This window comes from Bacillus rossius, chromosome 3 (genome assembly GCF_032445375.1).
Source record: "Bacillus rossius redtenbacheri isolate Brsri chromosome 3, Brsri_v3, whole genome shotgun sequence".
Lineage (NCBI taxonomy): Eukaryota > Metazoa > Arthropoda > Insecta > Phasmatodea > Bacillidae > Bacillus > Bacillus rossius.
Window position 1 is genome coordinate 41,559,711 of NC_086332.1, and position 22,988 is coordinate 41,582,698.

Below are 22,988 nucleotides of genomic sequence, written 5' to 3' on the forward strand. Positions count from 1 at the left end.
TGTGCCCGCTCACTGCACGCATGCGAATCAAACACCTGTTTTCTCCCACCACTTCCAACAAATCAAAAAAAAAATTTAAGTTTACAACCATTTTTCAGAACTAAAATAATTTTAATTTTAACTGACAAACTTACAGTTAAATATGTTTATTCATCATGTATGTACCCCAAAAATGAGGTTTTCATGTAAATTCAATTTGCATTTTCTTAATTTTTCCTTCTAATTAACATTCTAAATCACACCAGTTACTTGACTCCTTACTCACATGCATTAACGTCCTGCTACAACAATTACAATAAGCATTCCTGTATAAAAATAAAATAATAGTTTCAAAAATTAAAGATTCAACTGCAATAAGAAAACTTTTATGACCAATCAGAAACAATTTCATAAAAAGACAAGTTGTGTCCAAATTATTATTACTATCTTTGTATTGACTAATTTTACTTATTTAATTAAAGGTTTAATTAATGTTATTGGTTTAAGTGTTTTAAAAACTTAACCAACATTATCTGCTGCAAGCTCTTGCAACCAAAGCACCTTTTTTCTTGTTCAAATATTAGATATATGCTCAGTACTATGTACCATAGAGTACATACCTTGTGAAATAATTTAAAACATTTTCAATTGCATATGTCTATGCTTTTATTATGGATGACATGAAGTTCCATAAAGGGTGCTACACTGAATGGTTAGGGGCTTAAGGCATAAAACAGAGAATGCTAAGGGCGAAACTTGACTCACCCTTGTCCAGCCTCTATGGGACTTTCAGCTTGACAGTATAATTTTTTGTTGTAATATTAAAGATGGAGGCTGCCTGAATGTCCTTGAATATAAAACAATTTTTAATAAGCTGCTGTATTGAAAGAAAAAATAAAGATGGGAATTGTCTTCTTCAAAAAAAATTAGGGATTGGTACTCGTAATATGTGTAATGTAACACGCTAGAAAGAGGTAACAAACACTGCAATGATAAATCTGAGCAAACTAAAAATGTCGGCAGTGCAGTAATGCGAACGGGCTGCCAAGGCCAATAGCTGGAGTTTAGCTGAAACAAATCCATACGCAAGAGGCTCCATTGGTATTAAATTAAAGAATGTGCTTGCTGAACAAGAAAATGCTGAATAAACAACATTTCACTGGGTGTTATTGTGATATACTATATGTATAACTATTCATGAGCATAGTAAATGAAACTTTTTTTTCCTTGTTCTTTCCCAGTGTGTTAGTTTAACACCAAAATGCAAGTTAATATACACCATGTAGCACCGAAATGCAAGTAAAATGGTGGAATTAAGCAGCATTTAACCAAAACTTAATTCAAATCATAAAAAAAGTAATCTTTTAATGTGTAAAATTCAAGGACTGCCATTATTTATGGACAAAATTTGTACCAAAGTGAAAGTGCATGGATCAGAAAAATTAATTTATTGTGCATCTCAAATTGAATCACTTTAAAGCCACAGATATTCACTAATTTATTTTTATTGCTCTCAATGTATTGGTTTTAGACTAATTTCATACAAATTATTTTATATTAAAAATACAGCATTTAAATTTTACCATTATTTTGGTGGAGTAAGTATTAAAAAATAGCTTTTATTAAAAATAGAATCAATAACACCGAAATCTTGTATTCTAAAAACAAAAGTGAACCAAAAATAAAACCAAAAAATCTTGTCTCTAGTGATAGTGTTATTTCTATCTTGACACAAGTTTTAGGCTTTTGTCTAGCTGTTGTGTAAGGGTAGTTTCTTGACCATACTCTCTGATGCTGTTTCAGACAATTTCGTCAGTATTTCTAAAGGCCAATCTGGAGTACCAGAAGGGCAGCTATGAGAAAGCTATCAAAGTGCTAAACTCCATGCCTCAGAATGTCCCTTCTTTCAAGTAAGTTTCCAGCAATACATTATTTCCATCCTTTGAGCAGTTGAATGTTATTCTTTCAAGCTGCATTTTACTGTGTAGTTTTTTTTTTTTTTTTTTAGCATGATCCTACTTTGGTTTTTTTCTCTCCTTTTTTGTGTTACTGATTTTATGTAATAGAAATATATTTGTAAGTTTCTCAATTTATTTTTTGTCATAAATGACTTGGTTGACATATTTTTTCCCCCACTCAGTAATAGTTACCATCTGATAATACAGGAATGTATGATATTTTTGCACCACGTATTTGTAGCACTGTTTTATTATGTAAACCATACAGTTGGAATAGCATTTCAGAGAACATGTTTGCACTCCAGACTTGAAGTATTGCTTTAGTATTTCTGAACACATTTTAGAAACACCTTAAGCCTTAAGGGGATTGGTGCAGGACAAAAAACAGTCATTCGTCAGAATTTGTTGGAAATGAGCTTAAGTGTTTCATAAACGCTTGTTTATTACTACTGTATGGCCAGCCAGCACGTATATAAGCTAGCGGGTGAGATTTGGCAAGTTAGTGGCGAGAGAGCTTCTGTGAGGGGAGGTTGTCGAATGTTGCAGCTCTGAGGCCTGCCATCTAGCGGGAATCTTTCGAAGGTCTTCCACAATATCGCCTTTCTCTCTCTCTCCAACACGGACACCCAACCAGCTCTTATCGCTTCCCATCTCGCCCTATCCTTCATTCTCGGATCAGGTAGCCGCCCTTCCCCGCGTAGACTTTCGTGTTACTCCAGGAAACCAAGATAACCTGTGAACAATTTGTCCAAAGCTGAATTTTTGTACTGTGGTAGAGTTGACTATGCTTAATAACATACCGAAAGTTTACCGCTGTAGACCTTGTGCGTTATCACCGAAAATTTGCATTTAAGTCCTAGGTGACAGCAACTTGCATCAGTCCATTAAAATGCTACCCATTTATACAGTTTTTAATTTAGACTGTCCATAAACTTACCAAATAATCTAGAAACTGTAATACACCCATTAATGTTAGAAAAAATTTAAATTTTTAATATATATGATATAAAGCGATTAATTCACGACATATTTTTTTTTATCTTTGCCACCCAGATAAAAATACGATTTACACCGATTTGAAAAGCCCAATGCGAAAAAAAGTCTAAATAAATGTTTTTAATTATACTTTTAGCTTTAAGATAGTATATTTATAAAGAGTCTAGCATAATTAGTTGCCTCATTAAAGCTGCCCGAGCGTTGCAGTGTACTGCGGCCGTACTGATCTTTCACGGCCGGCGGGCTTTGAAACACGCTGCGTACTGCGACACTCAATAAACTTGGTCTTATTTATGGATTACTTAACATATATTTAATGCATATGATAGGGTGTATTCATGTTACATCTATTGAGATATACATATTATTTTTTTTATATATGAATGATTTTTGATACAATAAAATTAACAATGAACAATTTCTGCTTGGAACTTGTAAATCAAAATTCTAGAGGACCTCTGGTTTTATATATGTGTGTTCGTATTTTATTACAAAAATTTTATTATTAAAAATTATTTTAATACCAAAAAATATAATTATTTTTTATTTCTAATACATTATATTATTTTAGATCAGAACTGTGCAAAATTTTAATGTAGCCTATATTATAAAATATATATATATTTAATTGTATGAAATTAGTTTACTATATAACAATTGAAGAAAACGATACACAGTTAATGTGCTTATTGAGTTTTGTCACTTTTATAACATAATTCGTATGATAATATTATTTTTTTCCAGAAAATAAATAATACATAAGTTGTGTTGTAAAATGTATTGATAGAATTACATATTTAGTATATTTTTTTTCTAAGTTAATTCATTGGAGTGCTGCGCCTAGCTTACTTCGTTGAATTGCTAGTGGCAAAGAGCGGTGGTGGATGTTTTTGCAAGAGTTTGACCTATTTTATGACCCAAGCTGTGAGAGGGTGTTCGTCCCAGAAATCCTAACGGTCAAGGAAAATAGCCTTTCTCTGTAGTCACGTACGGGTCTGCTACTGGCGCAATATCGTCAGTTTATCACAACTTTCCGGGAAGTTCTATTGTTGTTATTTATTTATAATTTAGAAATTAAAGAGTCGATCATACTATCATTTTTACCTAAGCAAATTGCATCCTGGAAGATTTTTTATCTACGTTTGCAGCAAAAATCACTTGCAGTCAGGAAACTTTTATTCTTTCAGAGTAAAATTCAGTCTGGAATTACCATACATTAAAAACCTTAGTTTTCTGGAGCAAAAAACGTCCCAGCACGAGCGACTGTAACACTGCTGCACCACACACTACGCAGCTTGAAATACATCAGTGGTCAGACTATTGTACCAGACACTCAAAATATACACATTTAAACCGTTAAAAAAAAAAAAAAAAAAAAAACCCAGACAATATTTATGAAGTGATTTTGACGTTACGCTCAACATATTTATGTAACATGTAGTCAAATTTCTATAAAAAATATTTTTTTTCTTACCTTTTATCATTAAAATTACCAATTTAATAATAGGACGTTTAAACTTTGAGGTGTTTATCACAGTTACCATGTAGGACATTCTTTTATATTACTTTGGTGCCATCATGAGAACCGACTTAAAAAAGTATTAAAGTTATTAAATTTACGAAACATTTTTGTGGATCATTGTAGAAATTATCATTAAGGACTCAACTGCTCATTTATTGGTGTGATCATAAGGTTTCATCGGTAAACTTTTGATGTGTTACTAAGAAATGTTCATTCTACTACTGTACAAAATTTTTCCTGTGGGATAATTTTCCATGTATTAAAAATTTTTGTTTCTTAACAGCGAAATTCGTCTCGACCCGAACCTACTTCGACAACCTCGCAATAGTATACACTACGCGGCTCGGATCGCTTTAGTGGTCAGACTAATTGTATGAGACACTTAAAAAATATACCAATTTAAAGATGAATAAATATGCAACAACGATTACTTCAAGCGATTTCCACGTTGGGCTCTTTAAGTTTATGTAAGATGTATTTATATTTCCTTAAAATTGAATGAAAGTGAATTCGTTAACTTTAATGATTTAAAAGGTATATTTTATAGAAACATGTTTAAACTTTGTCCTTTTTATCACTATCCTCAAATAGGGCAATGTTTCTAGATTATTTTGGGTTCCATACTGACCGTCTACTCCATAAACTGAATTTGCAATATCCATTATTGTGGATCGTTGCAAAAAAATTTCATTTTGGACTTAACTGCTCGTTTTCGGTGTGACACACAAGGTTTGCGGCAGTACTTAAACTTTTGACGTGTTACTAAGAAATGTTCATTCTACTACTGTACAAATTTCGGCTTTGGGATAATTTTCTATGTATTAAAAACCTTTGTTTCTTCACAGCGAAATTCGTCCCGACCCGAGCCTACTTCGGCAACCTCGCAGTAGTATACACTACGCGGCTCGGATCGCTTTAGTGGTCAGATACATTGTACCAGGCTCTCAACAAATAAACTAATTTAAAATTTAAGAACTAAATCGTGATCGTAAAATGGCCGCCATGGTGATTTGCGAATTTATGGAGAAATAAAAGCAGTTAAAATCTTATGTAGTTTCCAAGAGACATTATTACATCACCAATCATCTTAAGTAACAGGTTTACAAAATTTCAACATATTCATTAACTAGTCAGTTTTTTTTTCAAATGTGTTAGTATTAACAATCTGGACCATATCTAGTCGGTGAGGTATGTATTGTTACAGACTATCTGTATTCCGGTATTTGGATTTTAAAGCTACTTAATGATTCGCTTTCAATGTCTATTAAAATATACCTAATGCTAATTACAGGAATATTTCTACTCGATTTCAAAATTATAATTCCTGAACATTTGTAGCGGACACATTTCAATGTAACACTCACTGATTTTCGAGTTGTGTTGAGGTTTCGCATGCCACTTCGTGTACACGAGATGGCCCCTGCTCTGGTAACAATGAGTCATCACAACCGGTGCCGTCTGTACGAGCGTTTTCACAAGTTATCCTGAAATATGTTCTTAAATATTAATTCAAGTGAATTCTTAAAATCCTACACACCTTATCTTAAGTGTCGTAAATGAATCGTTATATTTTGTAAATCCATATAATATAGGAGCCAACATGGCGCGAAGCGATGGACGCGATACGAATAATATATTTTTTTTTACCAACCACTACATCAGTAAATATTTGTGGTTTCCATTCGCTATGAATTCAAGCATGTAACATGTGTACTGCTTCTTCAATACGGCCACAGTTAAATGGGAGGCTCTGAATCACTGAAAACTTCTCAACAAAATCAACGATGAATCACAGGCATTACAACAAACAGTAGTCACAAGTCAAGTAGCCAATGAGCAGGTGACATTTTTCGAGTCCGTAGATGATTGTTGAGACTATCCTACAGGTCAATGGCAATGCGCCCTTACGCGCATGGTTAATACCCCGCATGAGTAGAGTGTAAAGGCGTAAGCCTGAGATATATCTAGGTCCTCATCTAACCGCGCACACTTAGATTTAACTCAGGATAGGGTGAAAAATGTTTACTAATTTTGCAGTCCTCACAGTCACCAACGAAACGCCAGCAAAATAAATAAATAAGGCCACGAATATTGTTCGTGAATGAAGGCGAAGCTGATACTTTGGAAACGTTACCAGCAGATATTAAATAATGTTTAACTATTATTTACGTAGCTTACTTCTTAAAACTGCATTCATGTAAACTGATTTTGTGTGAGACTATGTTGAGTGTTTTCTGCTACACTTATTTTTCTGAAAAAAGTCTATTGTGGCTTAATAAACTTGTTAACATTGATGCCTGTCATAAAAAAAATTCAAACGTAATTATACGGATACATGTTGAGTATAGTTTATGAATGGTTCACGCATTGCTGTAAAAAAAAAACATGTTTACAATTTTACACATATTTCTGTTGTCGCATCGCGTCCATCGTGTTGTACATACGCAACTCTGAAAAATAAATGTATGATAAAAAAAGCTATAATAAAATAATCTCTTATCTTTCTTTATTCTTTTTTCTAAGTGCTATAATGGCTTTCGATAGTTTTGTTCTTTTGTGTACTCTGCTTGGTGGAGGTTTCTTCGGCATTTTATTCCTGAATAAATCTCACGCTTACAACAAAAACATCTAACTAAATCACTGTGCTAAATAGTAACAGAGAATAACCATTCAATTATACGCCGAGCTAGACCAAACACGTTCTCTTATCTACTGAAAATGAGTACGTTGACCATATCAGTTTCCCGCGAAATCCCATCTCCCCTTCGTAAACAGCAGACAGCTGTGGCAGGCTGCAAAAAGTTAGAGAAACTGTCGCAAGGTGTCACTACTGTCCAGCGCGCTCCATAATTCCTCGTATCCGAGCTTGCACGCTGCTCAAATTTCTACAGCTACGTTTTTACTTTAGGTCCGACTGCAATAAGTTAAAGATTAAAATAAAGTCAATCATTCAGCCGACATATATGTAGGCGTTTGAATTACAAATGAAAACGCGAATGTTATTAAATTCGCAAATGAATATCACGCAATTTCATAGCAGCTCATTTATTAAAATTCAAATTGTAAATACGTTAAATTAATAATGATTACAGATAAAATAATGGTCACAGTCATATCTTCCGTGTCTGAAAATTTATCTGCGAAAGTTTTACCACTGAATTCTTTATAGTTTATTAATAAAGCTTGAATTTAAAAAATTCCCGAAAATCAGCAATAACTTAAATTAAAATAAAAAATAAAAAAATAAATTTTACACCAGAATGGTTCAAATGTTCTCTAGCAGCTGAATCATTAACAAATATATTGTTTTTTTAATACGATGCTGGTGCACCAATCCCCTTAAGGTACTTTTACTTATTTCTCAGGATTATAAGCACTAGTTTTTCTGGTCATTCATTTGACAGTGTGTGGGAGAGACAAGCATATGGTAGAGGATGGTACTCTCAGAGCTGAATGTGTTGGTGACTAGAGCCACACTAATTGCCCTGCTTATTACTCCTCGCAATGTCAAAACTAGTCATAGCTGACTTTTCATGACAGCCTAACTGTTGAATGTTACAACGTAGATATATACCGTGTTTTATCACATAATCGTCGCACATTTTATACCAAAATAAAGTTTAAAATGTAAGGGTGCATTTTTTATGCGGAAAAAAAAAATTGTTAGGTAAAGTTATTCATAAAAACAAAACCCATTCATGGAAAGTACGTTTATTTAAAAATAGGAGTATATAAAAGCACACGGAACAATTTAAATTAATAAGTAATGCAACGAAAACCTTTTTTTCAACTTTAAATGGAAAAACAAAATGTGAATGCGAGCCTAAACTTGTGTAACTATCGTCATAATACACATCACAAAAGTGTGCAGGCCAACAAATGTAGTTAACTCAGCTCTTGATAGAGAGCGCGCGTTGCATGCAATTGGCGAGATATCAGTATCGATATTCGACTACATGTGCACGCTCTATACGGGAAGCAACATAACCAAACATGAATGATGCTAACTAGCGCTGGCTACATTTTTATAAGCGGTACACTGCGGCGACGCAGAGAACAGATAAAGGTTATAACGTTTAAAAATGTCTTTACAAGAAATTTCACACTTCAGACAACTTCGTATTTCCGTTAATTAAATAAGTTAGTGGTAATGTCAGAATAAGTATTAAATTTCTACTTTAAAATACATTGTTTTATACTGAAAAGATACCTACACAAAGTGCTCGGAATCTAATAGCGGGACCAAAAACATCATTCGATGTTTATGTGAGAGGTTTTTTAATCCAAATTTTGACGCCCTAAAATATAGGTGCGACGATTGTGCGATAAAACAGGGTATGTCCCGCATCACAAATTTTCACCTACTAGGTAGTTTGATCCAGACTGTTTACAGTTATACACACATTTAGGATTATTTGCCTTCATCTTGAATTTTTTATATATTGAGCCACAGCTAGATGTACATCTTCTCTTTTAAAATTTTGTTAAATTTAACATTTTTTCAGCAGACTGGTTTTATGGCTGCTGTTGTCAGTTTATTTCCTCCTTGGGTTAGAGACTAAAACCTGTTGATAAATACCAGATCGTTACAAGGTATATTAGTAAAGGTTTATGAAATTCGCAATTGCGATAAATGCTAAATAGATGCGAAATTTTTCAATTACTGCGATTATTTGTGATACTTCAACATTTATTAAATACAGCGAAACCCCTTATTTACGTTACCGTTATTTACGTTTTCTCGTTATTTGCACTATATTCTTCAGGTCCCGTTTAGTTCCCATTTAGTCCAATACAATACTTTCACGCGAATTACGTCTCAAAAATCGAATCCATCCCGCTATTTACCTCACGTAACAATACAACCATAGTAGGACTAAAAACATTGTGAAAAACGTAACGTTTATAGTCGGCAACGAACATTTTAAATCGCAAAATATATATATTTTATAACATGAAAAGTTGCTTTTATTTCTAAACATAAAATAATTTAAGCCTAGGCGTGTAAAAGTTCGAGTAATTATAGTAGGAGACAATCTAAAATGTACTAGGGAAAAACGTAAACTCACGAATGTATAAACGTAACGGGAATATTACGACTTTACGAGGCTGCTTATAAGCACAGGATGTGCACTGATTAGAGAGATGCTTAAACAACGTTTTGTTTGTGTGCACGGTCGTAAGAGCGCTAGTGTGCTCACTGCTCAATGTTTGTTTACGATTCGTTGCCAAGGCTCATTTGTAATGGCGGAAATTTTTCTTTCGTATTTTTGTTTAGGACTTTAGGTTATTTGCGTGCTACTTGCTTATTGCTTCGTAGGTGGAAACTGGAAAATATCTGGCGTTTATTTATTCAATTATTTAGTGGTCATATTTTCATTGAGGTAAGATTGTTAAGTTGAGTATAAAATTACGTATTCAGTAAAATACAATGCCGCCACGTGTACGAAAATGCTGTGTGCCTGGTTGCGATGATAAATTTGCTGTTAAGACACCGCTTCCCAGTTTACGAAGAAACGGTACACAATGAATGGATACAGAGAGTAAACGTCGAGAAGCTGAAAACTCTCCACCCTCTTAATGCTGTAGATGTGATTGCAAACTTCAATAGTAATGCTAGCTTGTGACATAGGTGGTTTTAGCATAAATAGCTACTTAGGTCATTCTTCCACCAATGTTTATACGGTTAGTACTGTGCACGGCCACAACAGCGCTGCAAATAGCGTTCTAGCTGTAATTCAGAGAGTGGCCTTTCTATCCCTCCCTCTCTTTTCTATGCTTATAAGTTCTGATACTATATTTATGTCACAACTTAGCCGAGATACTGGTACGAGACATAAACTTCACAAGATAAAATGAGCGCAGTCTTGTAACTGTTTTATATGTATTTTATAATTTCGAAAGTATTGTACAGTTGACGCATGTTTTTTAAACTAACCATTTATTTCTGGGGATCGTTTATAATTAATTATTGGTATCAAGACATCAAGATGAACGTAAACTTGAACATGTCACGGCAGCGAGAAAACTGGTGCGTATACCAATAAACTGGTATTAGAACTGGACAAAACTGGTACACGGGAGGTGGAGCTTATATATTTTTTCCGCTAAACTCGCATCTATTGGCTGGCTGCTGATGGAAGGTCACGAGTCTGGGCAGAGCGTTGAGTGAGTTATACTGCGCATGCGCAGCTCAGAGAACAGAGAGAGCCAGCCGGCGGCTACGCCGCGCCATAACAGCTGATCGAGTACAATGACCTTTCTCCGCGCACGGCGCGCTATTAACGGTAAATTTACAATTTGCGGCCCTTTTTTTTAAATTTTTTTTCTGTGGTGCAATGCGTATGTGTAATGTAGCCCGTATTTGTTATGAACGCTGCAGGATGCGACTGTATTTTAATTAACTTTAACGTATTTCTTACTTTTTCCTTTATTTACACTTTTTTACTTTGTCCCCATGAAAAGTGCAAATAAGGGGTTTTGCTGTAATTTCAAAACATGCAACTGATATCCCCAAAAATCACGAACTCCATTTTAAAATTCACTCTGTCATTACTTAATACCTATGTGCGTTGTACATATGCTTTAATTATTTACAACAAAATCAACAAAAATAAATGTGAGTAAACAATTTTTTTAAATGCTACAAAGTGCTAAAAATCACAAAATGGAAAATGCTAAAAATCACATAATAGATGCTACAAATTAAATTTTTAAATGCTCTTTTCATACACCTTTATATATTAGCTTTGGCTAATTTATAGTATCTCATTCTAAAATTTCAACATTATGATAAGTAACTCAAAATTTAAATTATAGAAAAATTTGAAAAACCTAAGATGTAGGGGACAAATCCTTTATAAGGCTCAACTCCACTTGCTATTTTGGATTGTTGCATTTTCATTCTTTTTTTCTAATTATTATGAATGTTTTACCATACATACAAGCATCATATTTCTTTTTCACTTTCTGTAGTAAATTTATTTAGGGTATATTTGTTAAAAATAAGGCAGATATTCATAATTTATTGTTTGGCCTTACTAATTGCGTAATGGTTAATCGCTCAGTAGCGGCCAAGCATCTGAACCGGACGATGTGTTGGCATGTGTGCTCCTTACCGTCATTGTGTGCGTGTTTAAGTCTACGTGAGCATGTGTGAGACCATCACATACCTAGTGATTATCATTATTAACATCATTATTTACTCTTCATTAACTAATCAACCTGATTTTCCAGAGTTTTCACATCACAGCACTTATCAGATCTAACTTGATTATTATTCAGTAATATAGAACAAAATTAATTCATCAGATAACAACCAATTAGAAAGTATACAAAATAAGCTTACCAAACTTTTCATTCTAAAACATTTTTCTCCACCTAAATTAACTTCTCTTTCTGAATGGCGGGACTATCTGGACTCAATATTTATAAAACACTGTTAAAGGTTCAAAATTAACTGTAAATATGTCCTTGATAACACTAATATAAGGGTTCCTTAATTTCACCGCCATCTAAAATCTACTTTATGTACAATTAATAAAATCAATGATATTATTTTTAAACTAGTCAAGAACTACAAAAATTTGATCAATAATGGTAAACTTGTAAACAAATTATTAATTATTTCAGTTTTCTGTACCCCGTTTTCAACAACCCTTCTAAAAATTATCAATAAATAAAATAACTTCATTTAATTAATTTTCTTTATGTTATTATATTATATTACAATGATAATTTCATGCTCGGCTGTTATATTTTATCCTCGTGTATATACTATAAAATGTATAAAAATAAATGTCTTTCTATCATTGTTAATCATAAATTTTCTTGTATAGTATGATCAATTCGTTATTTGATTGTTTGTTGTGTCCGTGTACACTTTTTTTCTTCTTGTCCTTGTGTCTTGTTTGATTGTTTTAAATTTTGTGTTATTGTTTTTCTGTGTTTTTTTTTTTATTTGAATTTTTGTGCACACCCTTGAAACCTCGAGGTGTTGGTGTGCATGTCACAATTGTAATAAATAAATAAATAAATAAATAATTTCGTAATGTGTATTTCCGATGCTGGGTTATGTATACAATGCAGAGCCTTAGTCCAGCACGGTGCTCCGTCGCAGGGACGCAGGGGAGAGCCCGGCGGTGCTGTTCTACAACGACATGGGATGCATCCACCACTACATGGCCAAGCCGCACCTGGCCTGCTTCTACCTGGGCAAGGCGCTGCAGGAGAACGACGCGGCCGTCCGGAGCCTGCCGCGACCCGACCCGTCGGAGCCGATCTCCGGCCGGCCGCTCCACACCCTGGGGGCCAACCGCAGCCACGAGGTCCTGTACAACCTAGGCGTGTGCTTGCTGCACGCGGGTCGTCCCGCCCAGGCCTTCGACTGCCTCACCGAGGCCGTGCAGGTCTTCCATGTGAACCCGCGCCTCTGGCTGCGGCTGGCCGAGTGCTGCATCATGGTCCACAAGCAGGTGCCCGATATTTGTCCTCGCGTACCGTTGACTGCGAGGTCACTGACACAGACCAGGGATGTTTGGAAAAAGCTTTCGAAAAGTAATCTGCCATGGCTTATAGTAGTAAGGAAATTCCCCAAAAAAATTTTCCTCGGGTTTGAATCCAAGTTATGACCAGCTTGATTTGATATTTATCACTCCGGGCAAATACTGAGATGAGTCCTCATGAAGTTCTTGGCTGATTCCTTTCCCAGTATTCCTGATCTGTGTCATTGTGAGTTGTGGTCTCTGATGACTCTTGGTAAGACTTAAAGGCACAACAGCTAAGCTGAAGAAAAAGAAGCCGCTCTGTTGTTTCGTAAAGCAACAAACAAACCTTGGGTTCGTGTAGGGGTAGCGTCAGTGCCATGGGGGATGGAAGGAAGGTTGTGAGATGGGCGCATGCTGTTGCAGAGCAACAAGCCGCATTTCGAGGTGAAGGAGCGCAAGAAGGAGCTGGTGCGGAGCGTGGTGGGCAGCGGGCCGCACCGAAAGGTGGTGCTGAGCCCCTGCCTGTCGCAGGACACCCGGTACAGCTGCGAGGGCCAGTCGTACGCGGTGCCTGTGGCGACGCTCGAGTTCGCCACGTTGTGCCTGCGCAACGCCCTGCTCCTGCTGCCGGAGGAGGGGGGGCTGCCCGCCGCCCCCTCCAACCCCCTCGGTCCCCGCGAGGTGGCCATGCTGCGCTGCTCTGCGCTGGCCGACAGCGCCTATGTGGGCCTGTGCCTGGGCGATTACGTCACGGCCCTGGGCCACGCCCGCACCCTGCTGGTGCAGCCGGACCTCCCCGGCACGCACAGGTGATGACATGAAATAACTAGCCTTGCTTCACTATAACTATGTCTTTCATTAATTACAAATTACAAAAAAAATTTAAATTTGGTACTTAATAATGAAAGTACCTACTTTGTATTGAACTGTTACTAGATGTAGAATTTTTTGTAGGAATTAGAAAATATAATGGTTCTTAAGACCTAAAAATGTGATATATTTTGTAATGAAATTCCACTCTACAACCATTATAATCTCGTGTCATCTTGCCGTCAACATTTTAATTTTGTTTAATTTTCATAGTTTCGCAATTTACGTACTTTTTTTAATGACTACAAATCCACTGTTTCTCCAAAAAAAAAAAAAAAAAAAAACTAGTATTCTGTTGGCAGCCTCACTTTAAACCCTTCCCTCCACTCAAGCCACTGAACATTACCATAGTTTTCTGCAAATTTATTAGGAAGAAGTATTGTATTTAAAAAATTTATGTTTCAGTAACAAAATGGAGAACATTAAAGGATGTTATAAATATTTTAACACTGTGAAATTGTATGCTTTATTATTATTTTTTTAAGTTTATTAAAAAAAAAATGTTGGTATTCAATTTAAAATTGTAGTGACATTCTGTTAAGTATGTCAATCAAATATTTCTCCTTTAGTTTTGTGTCCTAGCTAACAATTGTTACATACACATTATGTGTTGTTTAATTATAGTGCTGAATATTGATTTATATTGTAAGATACAGATATGTGTTTATTTTGGGCAGTTATAGATAAATAAATTGATAAAAGAAAGTTACTAATGATTATTTTAACACATTCAATAATCAAAAAAAATCACTTTAACAGCATGATGATGGTCTCAAATATTGAAGAGCTATTACTGTATCTAGTTTATATATTTTTTATTTTTTACTAGTTATTACCTAGTAAAATTAATTTACCACATATTCCAGAAGTGTTGTGATTCTTTCTAAGAATGTATTTATATTTAACCACCATATAATTATACTATAATTGTGATGAACTGCCAAGAAGTTAAGGGGGGAGTGCATGTTGTGTTGGCAGAATGCTAGGGCACATGTACGCCGCGGAGGCGCTCATCTTGATGGACAAGATCTCGGAAGCTGTGGAGCACTTGAACCCAGACAATGTGCAGGACCTCTCCCTCGTGCCTCCCGTCAGCGACGTACGCGAAGCCGACCACGAAGGGGAGGAGCGCAAACCACTCAGAGGTACGCATCACTTGTCTGTCACCCCACACATGCAACGCTTGTTCAGGTGATGGTTTTTTACTTGGGAATGTTTACCAGACATTTGAGATTAATAGTTTTTTTTTTTGGAGTGTCAGTTATATTCAGTAACAAGTAAGAAACAATCTATGACTACATAACGTATTGTAGTCAGTGTAGATTGGTGTCCGTCTTGGCTTAGGGTGACGATATTAAGAAACTCATTTATTATTCTAAATTAAGGAAAGAGCAATAATGACGTAAACTCAAGTCCTCACCAGCAGGTACTTGCAGACACACATTCACCACACACAGACATTAAGAAAAAAATTCATGGTGGTTTCTATATTTTGTTGGTTTGACCAGTTTCCTGAGAGGTGTTGCTGACTGCAGTGAATGTTGTGTGTTGCAGGCTGGTTCCCCAGCTCTGTGCCGACAGCTCGTGCTACCATGCAGTACAACCTCTCTGTGGCATTTGCGATACGTGGAGAGTTAGACAAGGCTGGAGAAACACTCAAGCAGGTAAGAATATGGCTATGGCACTTCTAAAACTTAATTTACAGTGTTAAAATTTGTGAGGCTGTGGTAGTCAGTCATGAAATGGTTTAGCAATTTTATTCAGAGTACAGCGGAGCTGATATAAGATGTTTCATTTTGATGTTTTTTCCTAGTGTGAGTACTGTAGTTTTCACCATTTAAATTGAGGTAAACTTTACAAAATTAAAAATTAAAAATTAAATTTTCACCTTCAAATGAAACATGAAACCATTTTTAGGCATTTAATGAGGAATTTTAGCATGGAAAAGCAATAAAAAAGGATTTTATTTTTGCTTACTCTCGGATAATATTTAAGGACTTGACAGCCGTGATTCGGGATGAGGGAAGGGAGAAGTGTATTTATGGTCTGTGCATGGAACTTATTGAAATGCAGGTTTATAAACAAAAGAGGAGAGATTAGTTTTAACTGCTTTGCTTTTAAAAATTATAGATGGCAAGTCTCGAAAACTTGAGCTGAGTTGAGTGAGTACATAGCTTCAACTCGACTCTGCTGAAAAGCAGAGTTCATTGTATTCAATGATACAAGTACTTTTTAAAAACTCTGTATGTACTATTTGACATGTGCAAGGAGCATGAAATTACATATCACATTTTGGAAACCCTTTGCAGTTAAACCTCACATTTATTATCTTACAATTAACGTTTCCCTGAAATTTATCCAATTTTTCTTAAAGTATGGTTACTTTACGTACATATGTAATTACACTGCCAAAAAAATGTAGATACATCCCATATATTTACATCTTAAACCCTATAAATCAACACCATTTTGGAATAAAAGGCCAAAAGAACACCATACATTTGTAACTTAACAAACAAACTTCAAAAATAAAATATTTTAATGTCAGCAATAAATTTTTTCTACAACAGGGTAAATAAATTGTATTGATGTTCGGCACAAACATTTAAAATGTGGAATGGCATTATTTTTGTTTTGTTTTGCTCTATGGCCCTTTTATAATCTATTTTATTACCATTTCTTTTTTAAATATTTTAATGTTTCAAAATACCTAAGTATTTTCATTTTTGAAGTGGGGAAAATTTTTGCTAACCATAAACAGGAAATATAATACCAGTATTGACCTTTTTGTTGTTCCTATTTACATTTTTTGCTTTGGTAAATTTCGTAGTTTATATACAGTTTATAATACTCTTAATTTACTACACCTAAAATAAAGCTTTTGCAACTACTCAAGATAGATTCGATTTTTAAGGACTCTGCTAAAAAATAATCAAGTCTGGACTTCACGCAATCTCACCCATCTCTTTTGAATAGGAATAACTTTTGCACGGAACTAGGAACGAGAGTCAACCAGAACCATGTTCGAAGCTGGAGGAATATAAAAGTTGAATTTCACAGCATCAGTAAATTGTGGCTGGCTTCTTATAGATCGGAAAGTTTCCATAAATTGAAATGGAATACTGCAATGCCTGCGCAAATTGCAGAAGAATGGCTGCAGTGTTGGTCATGAAATTTTACATTTGAAAGTGTAGGAAATTTCACATGAAAACAATATTGTTGGGGCACAGTTCACATTGATAGACACTTGAAGATTGCGTAAATTGCCAGTTCACTGACATTTACATTTACTTATTCATCATAATAATTGGAATTCAAACAATTTCTTTTTATCGGTGACTTAAGTGAAAAACTTTAGTAAGGATCATACTACGTTCTTTTAAACTCAAATGTTGCACAAAATGTGTGACGTAGGCTCAGATAAATACTGTTTGTTTGAGGTTGTAATAAGTTCACTGTTGTCATAATTTAGAGATGATGTTACATTTGAGTTATTGTATTATATGCACAGTTGTGTGAAAATGTTTTTTTTATTTTGTTATAATTTTTTTTAATTCATTATGAATTACCTAAATATTTTTCAATCTTGAATACCTATTTTGAAGGTTTATACAGTCCTAAGAGTTATGTTTATCGAATTTTATTTCACAACAGCCAAGAATGGTGAACAGGAGTAATCCTGCTTACCTGACACTGAATGTAATATTGAGCTGTTGCTAATTTTCTTTCTGAATGCATATTATGAGTTTTGATGATGTGAGCTTGACTTGTATTAGTAAAAGAAACTAGAGTTTTTAAGCAAGTATGATGTGAACTTCTTGCTTAACGCAATATATTTGTTCCAGGTATGGATCTCAAAGAACCAGATGTGTGATATTCCTGTCCATGTCATAATGCTGGCTCTTTACATTGAACTACAACTAGGTGAGTGGGTAGTGAACTATAACATACACGTTCTGCATATTTATTTTGTTGTCAACATAACTCCTGTACTCGGTGCACAATAGAAACCTTTTTAGTAATACAAATGGAAAACCCTAATTTTATTTATTTTCATGTTCATTGTACTTCACTTTACTATTGTCTCATGTAATGCTCACAGGGTAGGAATTTGCAGCTTTGTTCACTTTCCTGCACTACAATTTTTGCTGTCCCCTTCAATAGTGCGAGAAAGAATTTTCACTTTATTTTGTTGCTTTCTGTATAAGTGTAGGCATCCAGTTATATAATTGCCAAAATTTTATATATAATGGCATAATGGCTTATTGACTGGTAAAGGAAGAATAATAAACAAGGAACCATTTGGCAGTTTATACTCACAATGTTAATTTTTTGCCACCCTGTACCACCAATTTTCAAATATTGTTTCCCACCAAAAACTGTGTTCATCACACTAGTCTAAAGTTATTTGGTAAGCTCAGTTTTATAACTGATCATCTGACGTCATTCTTTGAAATAAGATAAATGGGGAAAACAAACTTGAATGTTGTGCCTAACTCTTGCTAAAAATTTAGTAACTTGACAGAGAAAATTGCTTGCTACCCTTCATAGTAAGCATATATATTCTAACTTCAATAGAAAACTTTAGATGTGTGACTTAACAATATGTCTGTATGTACAATGGTTACTGCTATGCCTTTTGAACAATGTTGGGTGAGAGACATAATGTGATTTGAATTAGAAATAAATAGTTTTTGAAATATGTGTATCAAGAATTATATTGGTTTGGATTTGCTAAATGCACTTGTGAATACAAAAGATATAAGCAAACTCTGTGTTGTATTGTGGAGTGGGAGAATAGTGATGGATCAAAACATAAAGTCACATGACTTAGAGTTTTCCTTTGTGTAATTACTAATTACTAATCTCACAAATTCAATGTATTTTGTAGGCCTTTTAAGGCATTTAATAATAAATTAATGATTCTCGTTGCCATAACACAAGTTTCGTAACATGTTGACTGGGGGGATGATGTGCCACAGGCATGTTATGTTGTTGAAACATTGACTATCAAAAAAAAAAATTGCTCACAAACGAACTCTAATTATTCATACTTACCAAAAATATTAATGTTTTTCAAACCAAAAAGACCACAAATTTTGTTTTGGAACATAATTTGCCTATTATCACAGTAGCTAATAGACAGAAGATTAGGTTGTGTTTTTTATATCCAAATTTGGTGAAATTTTGTAAATGTGATGCAATATTCAACATACAAGATGTTGAAATGTTACTTAGAACTTTATTCAACAAAATATTGTATGAATTAGTGGGACAAGTCACAACTTATTTGGAACAAGAAATTAATCAGCGAGTTTAATTCAATTATGTAAATGGGTAAGAAGAGGTGTCTTGCATTATGAATTAGGAAACTTGATTAATTTTTACAATCCATTTTGTTTGAATATTTTGTTAGTGCTTCTTACTTAAGTACTAAAATAATAGTATTCACTAAATTTTTTATTTGAGTTAATACAATAATTGTAGCAATTTGAGTGAAATTTGGTTAAAAAGTGATTGTTAAGAGTTATAAGAGTTATTTACCCTCTAAAATCTAATTTTACTACACCTTTTATAGTATAAATATTAAAAAACACTACTGGTGGCCTGCAACATTGTTTCGTACAGCCTGCCTGAAGATTTTTTTCAACAAATAAATATCTCGTAAATTGTCATTTATTTACAGTTTTTTGTTTGTACATACTTATATGTAGAACAAGTTATCAGAAAAAAACTGTTCGGAAGTTATAATATTCTCACAGAAATATTTAATTAGTATTATTTACATTTTGCAATCTATTTGTTGTTTCTGGGTCATTGTTATTGACCTAATAGTTTATATTTTTTTGTAAATCCCGTACATTATTTTTCATTTCTTCAAAACAGAATAACATAACATTAAAAAATTGTTGTAAGAAAAATATTACTATTTCATGTGAGTCAGGCCCTCAGATTAGTTTAAAACAATAATATCTGGCCCTCGAAAAGGGTGACATTGGCATCGCTTTTTTTTTAATGTACAGGTCAAGCTTTTGTTCATGAGTATAAGACACATACATACCTAAATTTGGTGGTCAGTGGATTGGTGGTGAAAGTCTCATGCCATGGTGTGCAAGGTCACCTGATGCAACAATCTTCTGATTTTTTTTTCTTATAAGACCATGTGAAATTCATAGAGAGAGAGAGAGAGAAAGAGAGAGAGAGAGAGAGTGTGTCTGTCAGTGTCAGTGTGTGTCAGTGTCAGAATCTCGTTGAGCAGATGCATGTTGCTGTACACAGCACACAAGCTATGCCTGGCTTGTGCTGGAGTCAATGTCACAGCGATGTTATGCCTATACTGACGTTCTTGGTAGAGTAGTGCACTTTTTTGTGATTTTGTATAGTTTTTTATTTCCTTTAATTTTTTGACATATGTACATAACTTTTGAAGTTCATTTGGCCTCCTCATTGTTTTTTGATGCACCACCATAGCATATTGTGTGTAGTGCATGTTGCCTACTACTTTTCAGGTAAATCCATTTTCATCTTTTTACACTTAAAAACGTATGGAGTCAAGGAAAACAACATGCTTGAGATTGTTCAGACTAGATAAATCTTTTTTGTTAGCTTTAATGTATGTACACAAAAAAAAACTGATTACAACTTAGGCGTATGAAGTTAAATTCAAAATAAATAGCTATCTATCATCATTCATTAATGAAGAAAAATTATTTTGCCAACATTATTTTCACAGGTGTTCTAAATGAGATATTTTAAGGATGTTTCTATTTTTATTCTAATTGCTTGTGTTGATTGTTGATTAGCATCTTTAGTATCTGCATATTTTTCTGTTTCATTATTGTTTTCATCACACACTCGACTACCAAAAATGACCAGATAAAAGGAAATACTAAACACCTAGACCTGTAACAACAATCACCTTTTTCAGATTTTGTTTTGATTTAAAAAAATAAATTAATGATATATTTTGTCACTCATCTTTTTCCAATCCCCCAACCCCTTTTCACTCATTAACTAAAACTATGAAAAATTAAGGAATTTGTAGCAAGCATGCTATCCCAGCATTTGCATGTAGTGATTTCAGAAAGCCATAGCAAACAAAACTGAAGGTGGCTAACCTGGGATTGGAATCCATGTTCATCCGAGTCCAGTGATTTATTGCTGCACCATGTAGCTTAGTTACTCCGACTTATGATGCTATCATTGAATCAACACATAATATCGCATTTGTTCACTCATTCACAAATTACTCCTGATACATAACCTTTATGATACATCTTTTCTAATTGTTTGAAAGATAAAACATCAGGATTTATTATAAACTAGAATAATGTTTTGTTGCATCTGTCCAATACAAATACATATGTACAATTGAATTTTAAGATATTTTTGAGGAAATAAATGTATGACATTTATATACAAAACCATAACAAACAAATTTTCATCATAAATTAATAAATGTAATATTGTATACCCTTATTTTTTGATTATAATTTGTCAGAGTAAGGGAGTATAATTTTAGAGGATTTGTATAATTTCAACTCTGTGGAGGCACCAATGTTGTGCAGTTATGCACACCAAGACATGCCGCTCTTGCAGTTAGTTTTGTTCTCTGGAGCATAGTTTGAAAATGCTAACACATCTCTTGGCAGCATGGCAGAGATCGAATGAGTTCAGTGTTTTTTATGCAGGGACACCACATGGTACGGTAGTGTAGAGAGAGAGAGCCGATGTCGGTACACTGCAATATTGTGATTTGAGTAAGAGAAATACATTAAGCAACTAAAACTTGGTGTAGAGTCTGTAAGGCATCTCGAGACTTACCGTGGTACACTGTTGGTGGGTGCTCGCGATCGAGTCTTGGACTTGGGTAGAATAGAGTGTGCAGCGAATAGACTTCATGTACAGAGCTGAGCATGCAGATGACAAATAAATATTCAGGTCCTTGGAAATACCTGTCGGCGTATTAATTGAAGGACACTATGACTAATTCAAGTGAAACCTTACAGTCAGGTGACAAGTACGAAGATCACAAACCCAGCACCCTCCTCTCACCTCAACTCCTACATAGCATCACTCTTCCTTCATCCCCTTTTAATCCAGTTTAAAACTAGTGGTATCAGAACTTTTTGTTACGTTAAATGAAAGAACATCTCGGCACATTACGAAAGGTGTCGGGTACTCCCGTTTCTCCTTACGAGTCTTCCCTTCAATGCTCCATTCTCAGCTCATCACCACCACTATATCCAGCGACTCCAAATGTTTACAAGATGCTACTAAGCCCTGATCCATTCACAAACACACACTCGGATGGAGCAGGTTACTGGTATCCCCATGTCCCGTTCTCGGGCCCACTGCAGTGGCTGGTGTGTTAACTGCAGGTCACGCAGACACTGCCCGCTCAATCATCAAGCAGCACGCCTTGCAGTACCGGTGAGGCACGCAGCTGTGGCCGCTGCTCACGGGAGCGATCTGTCTGGACGGACTACGTGGGAGTGCGTGCTGCTAGCCACAGTGTCTGTCAGCGTGGTCCACAGCCTGATATTTAGGTTGACGCCTGCCACATATTTTACTGAAGCCACTAAGTTATTGAGTATTCGAGTGACGACCATGGATGACTTAAAAAATAAATACTAAAAATCAAGTTTTTTTTTTACTTTTGCTTGTCATATTTAATTCATACATTAATGAAAATTTATTTAAATTTAGCAAAACTTTGCTTGTACCACATATGAACCAGCAGTTCCAAAATCATATGAGAATATAAGAAGTACAATCTCTCACTCGACTATTTAATAGTCAAGATATTTTTTGTATGTGATGATAACTAAGGCTCTGGAAGGATTTGCATGATTTAGATACATAATTGGCTGCATGTATCTGGTTTTGTCAAGGTACACTACCTTAATATCAAGCTTCTAAATCAATGTTACTTTGCTAGATGGGTGTATGTTATAATGTAATTATAATTTATTAATTAACTGGCTTGTCATTTAATGACAAACACCTGCCACCTTTCATACCTATATCAGACCTGCCAACATTCAAATTTAAAAAATCTGAGGTCCTCGATAAAAAATTTCAGGCCCATAAATAGAGGTTAGATATAAAAAACAACAAATGACAATCTTTAAATTTAAGTGACATACCTGTACATATGTTACATGGTCTCCGTTT

At 34.7% G+C, this 22,988-nt stretch overlaps 1 protein-coding gene across 5 annotated transcripts in view; it reads left to right on the top strand.

Moving 5' to 3' along the window:
* Positions 1-22,455, top strand: part of LOC134530570 (CCR4-NOT transcription complex subunit 10) — a 30,399-nt gene extending 7,944 nt beyond the window's left edge. For 3 of the 5 annotated variants that reach the window (XM_063365523.1, XM_063365527.1, XM_063365524.1), the window contains 6 exons: positions 1,783-1,889; positions 12,575-12,929; positions 13,365-13,750; positions 14,790-14,956; positions 15,366-15,475; positions 17,657-17,839. In XM_063365523.1, coding sequence (XP_063221593.1) covers positions 1,783-1,889; positions 12,575-12,929; positions 13,365-13,750; positions 14,790-14,956; positions 15,366-15,475; positions 17,657-17,818 — 1,287 coding nt within the window. In that variant the 3' untranslated portion in view covers positions 17,819-17,839. Of the gene's footprint in view, positions 1-1,782; positions 1,890-12,574; positions 12,930-13,364; positions 13,751-14,789; positions 14,957-15,365; positions 15,476-17,656; positions 17,840-22,192 lie in introns of those variants that run through there. The other 2 variants (XM_063365526.1, XM_063365525.1) reach the window with 1 other exon arrangement.
* The last annotated feature ends 533 nt before the right edge of the window (positions 22,456-22,988 follow it).